General features: G+C 23.5%; 1 protein-coding gene across 4 annotated transcripts in view; it reads left to right on the top strand.

Annotated features, from left to right (window-relative positions):
* The window catches only part of LOC127285795 (uncharacterized), a 62800-nt gene extending 52853 nt beyond the window's left edge, over positions 1–9947 (top strand). For 3 of the 4 annotated variants that reach the window (XM_051311972.1, XM_051311973.1, XM_051311974.1), the window contains 3 exons: positions 1688–1924; positions 5207–5470; positions 8605–9947. In XM_051311972.1, coding sequence (XP_051167929.1) covers positions 1688–1924; positions 5207–5470; positions 8605–8818 — 715 coding nt within the window. In that variant the 3' untranslated portion in view covers positions 8819–9947. The remainder of the gene's footprint in view (positions 1–1687; positions 1925–5206; positions 5471–8604) is intronic. The other variant, XM_051311975.1, reaches the window with a different exon arrangement.
* Positions 9948–15401: the final 5454 nt, after the last annotated feature.

The raw sequence follows: 15401 nt of genomic DNA, 5'->3' as shown, positions 1-15401 counted from the left end.
AATTTCCTATAAAATAGTACTTTCCATATATTTTATTTTCACCAAAAAAAAACTATGGTTTTTGGAGCAAAAATTATTTTTTTTTTTAAATATTTATTTCGAAAAATGTCAACATGTAAAAAGTTGTCAACGTCATTTTTTTCCAAAAAATAATTTTCATGCTGCAAAAATTTTTTTTTTAAAATTTATAATTAAGACTGAAATTACAAAAAAAAAAAAACATTTTTAAGCTCACAAATTTCACTTATGAAAATAATTTAAATTTAAATTCAAAAATCGATTTTTTAACTCAGAAATATTCAAAAATTATTTTTTTTCAAAAACAAATTTTGTGATGAATTGTGCTAGTCATTGAAAAAAAATATGTACGAAAAATTAAATTTTTTTTTGAGAATAATTCAGTTTTAAAATTAAAAAACAGGTTTTTTATTCAAAAAATATTTAAAAATTATTATTTAAACAAAATAATTGTCCACAATTATGCTGGACTTGTTGAATTCAGCACAAAATTTATTTTTCAAAAATAATGTTATTTTTAAATATTTTTGCGATAAAAGAATATTTTTTAATCTTACAAATTAGATTATTTTCAGAATTTTTTTTTAATTTTTGTTAATTGTTCTAATTGTCTCTTTTTGTGCTCTCGACAAGCATAATTTAGTAAAAAATTTGTTTTAGAAAAATAAGTGTTGAAATCGGATAAAATTTTTTTTTGTTTTTTTAATTTTAAAGTTGAATTATTTTTAAATAATTTTAATTTGTCGTAAATGTTATGATTGTTTCTTTTTGTACTTGATTAGCATAATTCAGAACAAAATTTGTTTTTTTGAAAAATATTTTTTTTCGATATTTCTAGGACAAAAAATCGATTTTTGATTTTAAATTTTAAATATTTCTAGAACTAAAAATTGATTTTTGAATTTAAATTTAAAAGATTTTGAATAATTTATTAAAAAAAGTTTTTAGAAATTTGATACAAGAATTTATTTTTGTTTTGCTTTTAAACAATTGTTTATTTTTAATTACATATAAGTGGCATTTGTGAGCTTAAAAATGTTTTTTTTTTCAAAATTTGCGTCCTAATTATTATGAAAAAAAAAAAATTTTTTTCCAGCAAATTGCACGAAATTTTTTTTGGAAAAAATCAAATTCCTAACTTCTTGCACGTAAAATGTGAATTTTACTAAATCATCAACTGCGAGACTTCTTTTATCAGAGACAGGAACTTGAAATTTTGGTTGGTCATGTATTATTCCAGGTAGAAAGACACCTGTAAAATTTGAGCCAAATTAAAAAAAAAAAAAAAAAAAAAAAAAAAAAAAAACAGTTACTAAGAAAATATTTGTTCCTAGCGTCCAATTCCCTCTAATATCCCAACAGCTTGAAGGAAATTTTTATTCATATTTTGTGTTAATTTAACTTTTTTCATTAATTTTCTCTTATACAAATATTTAACACTTGATTTTCTTTTTGGATTTTATTCATCTTCCCAATATCAATTTTCGAGCAAAATTTTTTTTTCTCTTTTTTTTTTCATCAATTTGGAAAAATGAGAATATCTCTCAGTAGTTTCCTCTTTCTCTCTTTCTCTCTCTCTTTCTATCTATTTCTCTCTTTCTCAAAAAAGAAAAAAGAAAAAAATTTGTATTTTTTTTTTCTGAGATGAAGAACGCTTTTTGCGTTTCAGGGTGTCGCCAACGTACACGACGCCAACAAGCATGGGCGTTCCTAACGCCGCTGCCCCGTATCCGCAGATGCTCGGTTTGAGCGCGGAGCAAGTTCAAGCTCTGATGCCAGCACAGACGTCGCCATCGACGCTCTTGCCGCATCCACAGAGACATACGCCACCCGTGCACAATTCCTCGCATAACAAATACCCGCCACCTTTAATTCCAGTTAACGGCAGCAGCAATAGCAGTTCCGGGTGAGAGTTTTAATACCTTTCCAATAATTCCTTTCCATTATTTTTCTCAATTAATAATAATATTAATAATAATAATAATAATAATTACTGTGCTCGAATCGGAATTTTTTTTTTGTTTCTTTTTTTGGAGAACAACCTAGACACCTGTCAGGTAAAATCTAATTCGAGTATGCTGAATTGAAGGAAATTAATTCCTGAATTGAATTTACAGCGGCGCATGAATTCGATTTTTACGATAGGTAATAAAAAAAAAATAATAAAAATAAAATTGAAAAATACATGACCAACCAAAATTTCAAGTTTATAATTTTATATTCTTTTTTCAATAATCTAATTCTGAGGGTAATTGTCAGTTATTATCTAATTCCTCATTTATTTAACATAATTTTTATGTGGACTGATTTTAAATTGATATAATTATTTTTTGGCCTAATTTTTATCTGTACGAATTAATTTAGGGTTGCCACCCACTTGGAAAGATTCCCCGGAAAGTGCCCCCTGGAGGTTCTATCAGAATTCCGCTGGAACTTCTAACGTAATTCCGTCGGAATTCCATCGGAGTTCCAAAGAATTTCCGATGGGATTCCAACGGAAAAAAGGACTCTAAAAATTTTTGAAAAAATTAATTGGAATCCCATCGGAAATTCTTTGGAATTCCGACGTAATTACGTTGGAAGTTCCGGCGGAATTCTGATAGAACTTCCAGGGGGCACTTTCCGGGAATCTTTCCAAGTGGACACAGACCTGAAAAATTTGGTATTGTATTGTCATGGAAATACTTTTTTTTTTTTTAGTATACAATGCAGATTTTCTTCAGATCTTCTTTATTTGAATTATTTAACAAATTTTTAACTAAAATTCTTCACTAAATTAATTATTTTTAATAATTTTAATGAAATTCTTCACTTAAACTATTTTTCAATTATTTTTATGAAATTTAATAATTGTTTAGAATTTTAAAAAAATTATTATAGCTAATAAAATTACCAAACAATTTTAATTCAAAATCACTTGAAATTTAATAATTTGCAAAAATTTTAATTATTTTTTTATAATATTCTTCGAAAATTCAACTATCTGTAAGCATTTTTCACTTAAAAAATTTTTATATTATTGTATTTTTGTATGCAATTTCTAATAAATTTTTTTAATAACAGAAATCATCAAAAAAATTTAAATTAAAAATTAATTGAAGTTCAATTAATTTTAAATATCTAAATTGTAAATCTTTGAAAATTCAATTACTTTTAAAAAATGTTATCTAAAATTATTTAAGGGGAGTCACAACCTTTATTTTGACCCACTTAAATTTAAATTATTAAACGAGGTTATATTTTTTTTTTCTTGCATCATTTGGGTTCTAAAAACATATAAGGTAGTCAAAAAAAGAAAATTTTATTTTTTGACCATTTTAGAATTTTTATTTTTTAAAAAAATTAATATTTTTGAAAATCCATGCAAGAGATTCTAAAGAATTATTAAAAAAAGTGTGGAAAAAATTTGACAATAAAAAATACTTAAAATTGTGATAGAAGATACATTTTAATAGAAAAGTTCAATGATGTCTTAACTTATATTTTTCTTTCTTTTTTTAAAAAAATTAAAATTTTTGAAAATCCATGCGAGAGATTCTTAAGAATCATTAAAAAAGCGTGGAAAAAAATTGGCGATGAAAAATAGTCAAAATTGAGAAAGAAGATAGATATTTAAAATATTAATTTTTTTTAAGAAATTAATTTCTAAAATGGTCAAAAATTTTATTTTTTTGACCATCATGTATGTTTTTAGGACCCAAATGATGTGCAAGAAAAAAAAATATCTTTCTACGATCATGAAAATTTAAAGGATTCAAAATGAAGGTTGTGGCTTCCCTTAATAAATTATTTTTTAGTTCTGTAAAATTTAATTATTGTCTGAAAATTAACAAAATCTTTTGAAATTCAATTATTTTTAAAAATTTCAACTTTAACTCTTCTAAAATTATTATTTAAAAAAAAAATTTTATTTAAAAACCTGTAAAACTTGATCAAGTATTGTCTGAAACTTTTTTTAACCATAAAGGCTAAAAGAATTTTTTTTTAGAAATTTGTCCTACTTAAATAAGATTTTGAAAATTTGTCTTACAATTAGTTCGATTTTTAATTTTTTGCATATTTTTGAAAATTCTAGTTAAAAACACACACATTTTTGAAACAAAAAAAGAACTTTTAAAATTGATGCATTTTTAATGAAGTTATGAGCATTCAAAAATAAAAAATTATTAAAATTCTCCAATTTTGAAAAATTCATATCTCGTTAACGGATTGATGAAAAAATTTAATAAAAAAATCATTAAGCTCTTTTTTGCAAAATAGGTACAAAACGGTCAAAAAATATGAGCCAAATCGAAGAGATGAAAATTCTCAAGTTTCCAAGTTGACATTACAAACTTTTCTATTTTTAAACATTCGGTTTTTATAGTGTCAAAAATAACTGATCGATTTAATTTATTCAATTTTTATATAATAAAGAAGGACTGAAAAAAATTAGTTTCAAATAATTTTTAAAAATTTATTTTACATTAGATTCTTGTTTCAAATTTTGAATGAGTTAGAATCTTTTGAAAATTCTTCTAATTTAAAAAATTATTTTCATTATATTTATGCGTCCCATAATTGAGACAGGTAAAAAGAGACTAAATAGAAAAAATAAGGTCAAATGATACTTAGGTGATATAAAAATTAGATGAAATGATAACATAAATTAATAATAATGAGAATTAATAATAGAAATTAAGTTACAGAAATATTAGGTTAAATTAGAATTAGATTAATTGACAATTAGGTCAAATGAGGATTAGATTAATGAAAGAATTGGAGAAATAAAAATAAAGATTAAATACAGATTAGACCAAGTAAGAATTAGTACATATGAAAATTGTAACAATAAATTTTTAGGCCATCAGGGAGAAAATTTCTGTGCCTTCGTTAACCGTTTTTCAAAATTAGATTGAATTTTCAAACTATTCTATATTTTATATTTCCGATTAATGACTAAAAGAAAATTTAGTTTTTCCAAGCAAAGACGGAAAGGAAACTCGTTTTCTATTAAGAATTTTTGAATTAAAAAGTATCGAATTTTTATTGTTATTAAATTCAGAAATTTCGAATTAGATTTTTCTTTTAGAAAAATTTTTTTCTTTCCATCAGGAATTATAGAGATTTATTAATTAAAATGTATTTCTTCGATTTTTGTTTTTGATAACAAACACTAAAGATTGTTTTTTTTTTTTTCAATTTACAGCAGGGACTCGAGAGGACGAAAACCATTAATACCCATTGCTGAAACACATACTTCAGGGAATTGCCAAGTACCACCTTATCAAGTGCAAAAGGCATTGGTAGAAGACAAATTGGTTCCCTGTATAAATTTGAAACCTTTTGTCTATCAAGAACTTTTAATGACACTACCTGACTTTGTCCAACAGTATTTCCCTGCCAGTGATATCAATAGTTGTAGACAAGTTCTCACCGACGTTCTCGGCATCGATTTGTATCAAGGAAACAGGTGAGCTATCAGTTTTATTTAAAAACTGTTTTTTTTTTTCCAATTCAAAAAACTATCATTTTTATGCTTACATAAATCTTACATTATGATAAATTTCCCATAAAAATTAATCTTTGAAATATTCATTTAAAAGAATAGTAGATATAATTATTTTTTTTTCAGATCAAGTTTCATTTTATGAATGATTAAATTTAGCAGAATTTTAAATGATTCCAATTTTTAAATGCCCGAATTTCAAATTCATCGTATCTTCAGTTTTCTTCGAATTTTTATTTTCCCGAAATTGTAAATGACCGACAGAAAGATATTAATTTAAAATTAAAATTTAATTTTTAGTACAAACTGTTGCTTTTTCAAAATTTAATTATTTTGAAAATTTGAATCTAAAAATTCTCTGCAAAATTAATTATTTTCAATAATTTTAGTGAAATTTTCGGTAAACTAAATTATTTAAAACATTTCTAAATATCAATTATTTAAAATATTTTAATTCTTCCAAAACTAAATGAATTTTAAAGTTATCTAAAATTCTTCGCAAAATTAATAATTTTCAATAATATTAATCAATTGTTTCAATTCAAATAATTTTTCTTTTAAAATTCAATTTTTTACAAAAAAATTTTAGATGAAAATTCTCCTATTTTCCATAAATTATCCTATTTTTTAAAAATGGCTGAAAAATAAACAGAAGACAGAAAAATTTCGGCGCAATTTTTATAATTGACCAATTAGAAATTATCAAGAAAATCGTGACTGGTGAATTTTCAAAAATTGCAATTTGAAATTGTTTATTCGGCCATTTGTAATTTTGGACAAATGAAAATTCGGCGTCTTAAAGATTCTATTAATTTTAAATTCGTACAAATCAAAATTCGGTAATTTGGAATTTCTGTTATTCAAAAATTCGAATCACAAAAAATTCGATTGAATGAAAATTCTGTTAAATTAAAATTCGCTTAAAATAAAATTATTTTTAAACAAAAAGTCATGTTAATTAAATGACTGTAAAATAAAAATTCTGTCAAAAATTCAGTAGCTTAAAATTTTGTTCAATAAAAATTCGTATAAAAAGAAAATCAGTCAAATTTTAATTCGAAAATTGAAAAATCGTCCAAAAAAAATAAAATAAAAATTCTAATTAAATTAATTAGAAGTTTTTTTGTCAGAGTTGTCACGGGTCAGGGAAAAGTCAGGGAATTTTATGAATTGTACTGGAAAAATATCAGATTTCTAAAAAAAAATGCTACTGAAATTATAATTTTTGAAATTTTCAATTCAAACTTTTGCTTCTAAAAATTGTTGGCCTCGGATCGGCTTTTGAAAGAAAAAAAAAAAGTCATTTTAGTCGATTTACATTACAAGAAAAGTCTAAAAAGTCCATTTTTTATTTTCAATTAATTGATAAATATTTTTTTTATTATTATTAACAATTTGTTACTAGAAATTAAATCAAATTTATTAATTCCTCAATAAGAATAATTCACAGGAAAATATTTTCAACAATTTTTCTTTTTAAACCACCGAATTAAACTGAGATAAATTTTTGAAGATTTCAATTCAGTTTTAAAACAAATTTTCAAAAATAATTTAAAGTTACGAAATTCAGAATTTTTGAAAATGTTTTAAGTAATTAAATTTTCGAAGAATTTGATTAAAATATTATTGAAAAAAAAATTTATTTTAAATCAAAATTTCTGAAATAATTGCATTTAAGAAGATTTTTAATTAAAATTTTTAAAATAATGGAAAAGTTTGATTAAAATTTTTTAGAAATAATAAAATTTCAAGAGATTTTAATTGAAATTTTTATAAATTTGAATTAACGAAATTTTTTTTTTTTTACAAATTTTCAGACATTAATTGAATTTCAGAGAATTTTCAACTGAAATAGATTCTAAATAATTGAATTTTGATGGATTTACAGTTAAGATTTTTAGAAATAATTGTCTTTTTTGTGATTTTAAAAATTTTACTTTTTGTTGTAAATAGAAGCATTAATTAAATAATGATTTTAACAATGGAATTTTTGAAAAATTTTATTTTAAAACTGTTGTAATAATTAATTAAACAAAGAATTATATTAATAAAAATTAGCAAAACAATTTTTAATTCAATTAACATTTAATTAATTATTCAATAATTTTTTATAATTTTATTCATTAATTGAATTTGAAAGAGTCAGAGTTAAAAATTTTTATGAAAGTAATTAAATTTCAAAAGATTTTAAATTGAAACTTTCACAAAATTCAATTGATAAAAATTTTTTTACAAAGTTTAAAGAATAATAGAATTTTAGAGTATTTTTAATTAAAAAAACTTCTTATTTCCCTGAATTATTGAAAAAATGTATTAAAGTTATTAAAACAATTAATTTAGCGAAGAATTTTTATTAAAATTTTTTTAGAAATAATTGAATTATAGAGAATTTTTGAAAAATTTGATTAAACTTATTAGAAATAATTAATTGTAAAAGAAATTGTAGTTAAAATTTTTGGAATTAATTGAATTTCAGGAGATTTTTAATTAATATTTTCGTAAATAATAATTTCTCTAGATATTTTAAAAGCTTCAAAGAATAATTAAACTTAAGAATTTTGAATTGGAAATTGTTTTAAATAATTGAATTTTCGAAAATTATGATTAAAATTAAATTATGCAACAATTTCAATTTTAGATTTAAAATTTAGAAATAATTGTATTTAAGGAGTTAAAATTTTAAGAAATAATAATTGAATTACAGGAGATTATTAATTGAAACTTTCATTCTGAATTGGTGAAATTTTTTGAAAATCTTTAGACAATAATGTGAATTTTCAATTGAAAACTGTTTTAAATCATGTAATTTTCGAAGAATTTATTTTAAATTATTGAAAATAATTGATTTTGCAAAGAATTCAAGTTAATATATTTTTGTAATAATTCAATTTAAAAAGAAAAAAGTCGTACAATCCGAGGCCTGTTATTGAAAACCTATTGAAATATTTTCATTAGGGTCAGGAAAAAAATGTTAATTGTAAATCAGGAAAAATTATGGGAAAAACAAAATAATATTTTTTATGTCAATCTTGAAATTTTTGTTTAAATGGTCTAATGTGATTTTTGTATATTAATGTGAGAATTTCTTTTTTTTTCAGATTACAGATGGAGATGTTGATGAAGGCAAATAAATGCTCGTCTTTAAATGAAGAATTACCGCTTATTCAAGTACGAAGTGTCATGAAATTCATGCCACAGATGAAGTACATGTTTAATAGATCAATGATACCAAACTCATCGGCAACGTCAACGCCAACACCCACTCATTCGTCTGAAGAACATCCCTCGAAAAAGAGGCAACGCACCAGCTAGGATTGGCTACAGCCTTATTGGCCTACTTATGATTACTATCACTCGGCTTTTTAAGGATACAAGAAGAGATAATTGAAAAAATTTCGCTTTTCCGTCTAAAGCTAAAAGAAAAAATAAAATAAATAAATAAATAATAATAATAATAATAATAATAATTGAAAAAAAGGATCCCTTTCTTTTTTTGTTGAGAAAAAAAAAACCCTGTAAATAAACACAGAGTTTTTAACTTGTCAAAAAAAAAAAAGTTCACAAAAAACAATTTTTGAAAAAATCAACTATTTTGAAAATAATGAAGAGAACTTTTTTTTTTAATATTAAAAATCATATTTATTGAAAGGGGGAAAAAAAATAGAGGAAATTTATTCCTTTATTACTGACAAACATCCAAAAGAGACATTAGGGTGAAAAACAAATATATATATACATTATCGATGTATATTAAATAAATAAATTGCCAACTGTTGTAAAAGAGAAACAAAAAAAAATCGACTAAAGATAATTTAAAAAGGAAAAAAATTATGAGAAAATTTTTAATTTTCTGAGAATATTTCCAAAAGGAAAAAAAAAGCTGAGCTTAGTTATAATAATTGTCTTATGTCGAAAAAAGAGAGAGAGAGAGAAAGAGAGATACAGGGAAGAAACTTTTTTTTTTTTTTTTTCATGCAAACCGAATATAGTCGCGCCAGTATTTCTGTGTATATTATATAATAGGAAGACTATTTTCAAGCCGATTCAATCGGAATGCAAAAAAAAAAGAACTTCATGAAAAAGTTTCCTTGCAAAAAAAAAAAGAATGAAAACAATTCTTTTATTCCATTTTCACAAAACGGGGACAATTTTTTGACTTTATTTACAGTCAAATAATCCCAATATGGAAGAATGTTATGAGGCTAGTTTAAAAGAAAAATGTGTCCATGTCACGAAAAAACGGAAAAACCTTTGTAAAAAGTCTCGCATATCTATATTGAAAAAAAAAAACAAAAACAATGAGAGCGTAAGAGTGTTTAGAATTTTTTTTTGGAGTGTTTGTGTAAATAATTAATAAAAAAGAGATTATAGATAATTGTTCAATTTTATACACAACGGTAGCAAAACTGTAAAAAAAAAAAAAAAAACAAAAAAAAAACAATGCAAACAGTCGAAAAGTATTTTGTTATTTATCATTCATTATTAAAATTATTCTCTTTTTAAAAAAAACATAGAGTCACGATTTTCTTCTAAAACAAAAATAGCCAATTTCATGAAACTGATTCAGGAAACGAATATTTTTTCCGATGAATTATTTTTAAATAGCAAATCCATGTGTTTATTTGAAAAAAAAAAAAATTATATGTAAAACTAGAATTTTTTGGAAAATTGCAAAGAAAATTCTACAAAAAAAAAAAAAAAAAAAAAAAATACTAGGAGCGTACATTATTGCTGTGAAAAATTGTATTTCAATAGCTATTTATTTTATTGATATTTCTGAATATAAATAAATAAATATATATATATAAATAATATCCATACAATAATGAAAAAATTTTTAAAAATAGGTAAAAGTGTAATATAATTAAATTCCAAAACGAGGGAACTCTTTTTTTAAATTTCAAATTAAACTTGAAAAAATTTATCTATATTTTAATTTTTTGTAAAATTCCTATTTTCTTTTTCTAAAAAAAATTGTTATTTTTTTTTTTTTTTAATTTTGTTTCTCCATTTTAGGAGAAAATCGTAGCTACTTTAATTTAAGCCTGTTTGAATCAATAAAAATAAAAAAAAAACATTTTTTTCACGCCCACCTAATTTAGTTCTAGACTAATAGAAATAAGACTAAGGAGAATGGAGTAAAAGTTGTAAATTATAATTACACGGATGATTTTTGTGTAATATGAATCTCGTCGAAAAATGTAAGAACAAAAAAGAAAAAGAAAAAAAAAGAGAGTGAGAGTAAGATTAAGAGTGAAAGAGAGCGAAAGAGAGAGAGAGAGAGAGAAAAAAGCCAATACTTATATGACTCATGAATGAAATTTACACAAAATAAAAAAAAAAAAGAGAGGTTCTCAAAGTACATTAGATTAGAGCATTTATTTGTTAAAGGACAATTGTTGCGATAATACGTGTATTATAATTTATCATACTGTCATCTGTAAATATAGACGTTAAGATTTAACTAGAGATACTAGCTATTTCAAAATAAATTCGCGATAAACAAAATACAAGTTTCATCCCCTCTTTTTTTTGTTTTATTCCTCTTTTTTACTATATGTAAAAATGTTCTTTTCCTTTTCAAAATTAGCGGGAACTTTTAACATAAATCGCAGTTCATAATTATAATTAGTCTTTTTTTAATATTTATTTATTTTGAATGCATGTTATGTTTTCTTTTCTTTTTTTGATGAAAAATAAAAATTAATCGGGAATTTTTTTTTTTTTAAGAGGTCTCTAAATTATAAAAATCTTTCTTTTTATACTTTTATATATATATATACACATATATATATTATTTATTTTAAGTTTAGGGGAAAAAATGCACTATCAGGCCTCGGATTAGTACGAAAAACAAATGATTATTTTACTTTTCACCTCACACTAGAATTATAATATTTTATTTACGTACATTTAAAAAAAAGTCTATTCAAATTAAATTATAAACAAAAGTCGCAAAAATTTAGTACCTTTTTTCAAAAATAATTATCAATTCAGACTTATGAATGTACGTCTGTTTTTTACATTTTTTTCAACTTTTTTTTTTCTTATTAATAAAATTTTATTACCATCAACCGGGGCTATTCTATTCACCCTGGGGCTATTATACTCAGCTATGAATAATAAATTATTTGAAAACTAGCAAAATTAAACGCGCGCAATCGCACCAAATTGAGTGTTTAATTGTTTGTTATAAAGAAATTAAAGATTAATATTATCAATAATAATTTAATTTATTAGAATATTATTACATATTAAATGATAATAATGAAAATTATATGTTTACAGGCCTCGGATTATACGACTTTTTCCGACTTTTTTCAAAAATACGACTTTTATCGACTTATTTTAATAAAATGCGACATTTTTTTTTACATTTGAAAAAAAATGTAAATAAAATACATTTTTGTTAGTATAAAATGTAGATCTTCTTCAGATCTTCTTCAATTCAATTATTTAACAAATTTTGAACTAAATTGATTCTTCAATAAATTAATTATTTTTAATAATTTTAATGAAATACATCACACATTCAATTATATCAAAATTATTTTTCAATTAAAATTTTTATGAAATTTAACAATTGTTTATAATTTAAAAATAAAATATCACAATAAAATTGAATTATTTTTTAAAAATTTCAATTCAAAATAAACTAAAATTCAATTATTACCCGAAATTTTAATTCAAAATCAATTAAAAATCCAATAATTATCCAAAATTTTCAATGTAAAATTTAATTATTTACCAAGTTTTCAATTTAAAATGAAATAAAATTCAATTATTTTCTAAAATTTCTATTCAAAATTAATTATCCAAATTTTCAATCAAAAATGAACTTAAATAAAATTATTATCCAAAATTTCAATTAAAATTCAATTATTTCCCAAAATTTTCAATTTAAAATGAACTGAAATTCAATTATTTTCCAAATTTAAAATCAAATAAAATTTAATTATTCTCAAAAATTTGAATTCAAAATTAATTGAATTTTCAAAAATTTGAATTTAAAAGCTACTAAAATTTAATTATTTCTAAAATTTTCCATCGAAATTTTTTTTTTTTTGAAATTTAATCATTTTAATTATAACTCGAAGGAAATTTAATTATTTTTAACTATTTTAATAATATTCATTCCAATTTCAACTATCTGAAACCATTTTTTAATTAAAAATGATTTTCAAATTATTGTATTTTGTCCGCATTTTCTAATAAATTTTTAGTGAAATCATCTAAAATTTTAATTACAAAACACTTAAAGTTTCAATTAATTTCAAAAATCTCAATTTTAAATCTTTGAAAATTCAATTAAATTTAAAAAATGTTTTCCAAAAATTGTTTGATAAATTATTTTTAGTTCCGTAAAATATAATAATTGTTTGAAAATTAATCATAAATTAATCATAAGATTACTATTCAAAAAAACACGTGAAATCAGAAAAGGCTAACTTCAAGTTAGGACAGAAGGACAGACCAAGCATTTTATTATTATATAATTTTCAAACTGTGTCTCAATTTTAACTCAATAATTTGGGACGCATGATTAATTTTTAAAAATCAATTGTTCGTATTTTCATTTCCTAGAATTACATTAAATATAATTTTCATTGAGGAGACTATTATTTGTTTCAATTATTATTTTGCAGAATTTTCATTAAACCGATTTTCTATATTATACAGAATTTTTATATAACCGAAATTTCACTTCACAGAATTTTTATTTGTTCAAATTTTTATTTTCTCTAATTTTTTTTTTCGAATTATTATTTGATCGAATTTCCATATAATCGATTTTTCATACCGCAGAATTTATACTTATAACAGAAAAAACATTTAATAGAATTTCTAATTGATAGAATTTTCATTTGTCCGAAATTACAAATGGTCGTACAAATAATAACACAGTTCGACAAAATTTTGCCACAAGATTAAACGATGGTGATTCTTATAGGATTTTTGACGTAGATTACGAATCTGTAAATGAAATTGTCCCATCACGTCTCAATTTTGAGAAAAACTGTCTCAAAGTGTCAAAAAATCGCATTTTTGGCACTTTTTGAAGCACTATAAAAAAAGAACGCGACGTGATAAACGGCTCAAATATGGCTTAAATAAGAGCTAGTACCCTCAACTTTAACCTCCAAAAGCAAAAAACCATGTACCAAGAACTCAAAATTGTGGGCAACATTTTTTTACCGCGTGCGCGTCCAGCAGATATTGTTCCCACGATAAAATGAAATAAATTGCTGAAAACGTCGTCAAAGACACAAGATCGATTTAAATTAACTTCAAACTGGTTACTCGGGGGTTTTCGGGGTCGCTGATTACGAATCTGATGTTATTTTTTAAAAATCCAATATGGCGGATCCAATATGGCGGACGATTTTTGGAATAACTTAACATATTAGTCTGAAAATCGTTACTCGGGGGTTTTCGGGGTCGCTGATTACGAATCTGATGTTAGTTTTTAAAAATCCAATATGGCGGATCCAATATGGCGGACGATTTTTGGATTAACTTAACATATTAGTCTGAAAATCGTTACTTGGGGGTTTTCGGGGTCGCTGAATAGGAATCCGATGTTAGTTTTTCAGAATCCAATATGGCGGAACTAACATGGCTTAACTATTAAATTACTACAAATTTTTTTGAAAGGAGTTATTTAATGAATAATTTAATTTTTTCTTTTTTACGCAGTTGCATGAACCTTCTTTTTACTAATCCAATATAAAAAAAACTTTATTGAGATAAAAATGTGACGTTTCGTTTATTTTGCACCATTAAGGATTTTAATTTTATTTCTTTTACATTTTCAAGGAGTTCAATTGATGAGCTCGCTGTCAGTTTGTTTCTAATTTTTTGTGGACGAAAAAAGTAGACGTTAAAAATGAAGCTTGATGTTTTCTGTTGTTTTCATTTTCACGCCGTATTAATTAAATCTGTTTGACAATATAACAAAAATTAATTAAATTTATTTTAAACCTAGTAACCATTTTTTATTAAAAAAAACTGTTTCCTCTTATAAATGACGTGGAGGCATGAAAATAATTACTAAAATTACTAAAGTCTGCGAAAATCAAGAACTATTTAAAAATTCGCTCGCCAAATTCGATTCGCTATCTTGTATTTAAAAATTTTTAAGTCAAATTCATAATTTGCAATCTCAAAACTTTTTATATACTCAATTTAATAAAAAACCATAAAATCTTTAAGCATCAGATTCGTAATCAACAACCCCGAAAACCCCCAAGTAACGATTTTCAGACTAATATGTTAAGTTATTCCAAAAATCGTCCGCCATATTGGATCCGCCATATTGGATTTTTAAAAACTAACATCAGATTCGTAATCAGCGACCCCGAAAACCCCCGAGTAACCAATTTGAAGTTAATTTAAATCGATCTTGTGTCTTTGACGACGTTTTCAGCAATTTATTTCATTTTATCGTGGGAACAATATCTGCTGGACGCGCACGCGGTAAAAAAATGTTGCCCACAATTTTGAGTTCTTGGTACATGGTTTTTTGCTTTTGGAGGTTAAAGTTGAGGGTACTAGCTCTTATTTAAGCCATATTTGAGCCGTTTATCACGTCGCGTTCTTTTTTTATAGTGCTTCAAAAAGTGCCAAAAATGCGATTTTTTGACACTTTGAGCCCGTTTTTCTCAAAATTGAGACGTGATGGGACAATTTCATTTACAGATTCGTAATCTACGTCAAAAATCCTATAAGAATCACCATCGTTTACTCTTGTGGCAAAAAAAAACCTAAATTTTGTCGACCAGTGTAATTGACAGAAAGATTTTGGCGCGATTTTTAAAATCAGCCAATAAAAAATTAAGCATAAAAATGTGAGTTTTTTACATTACATTACATTACATTTCACAAATGTGAAAAG

Source organism: Leptopilina boulardi, unplaced genomic scaffold (genome assembly GCF_019393585.1).
Source record: "Leptopilina boulardi isolate dan_hultmark-lab unplaced genomic scaffold, ZJU_Lbou_2.1 LbouV2_341, whole genome shotgun sequence".
NCBI classification, from domain to species: Eukaryota; Metazoa; Arthropoda; class Insecta; order Hymenoptera; family Figitidae; genus Leptopilina; species Leptopilina boulardi.
The sequence above is the reverse complement of the archived record's forward strand: the minus strand, read 5'-3'. Positions and strand labels throughout refer to the sequence as shown.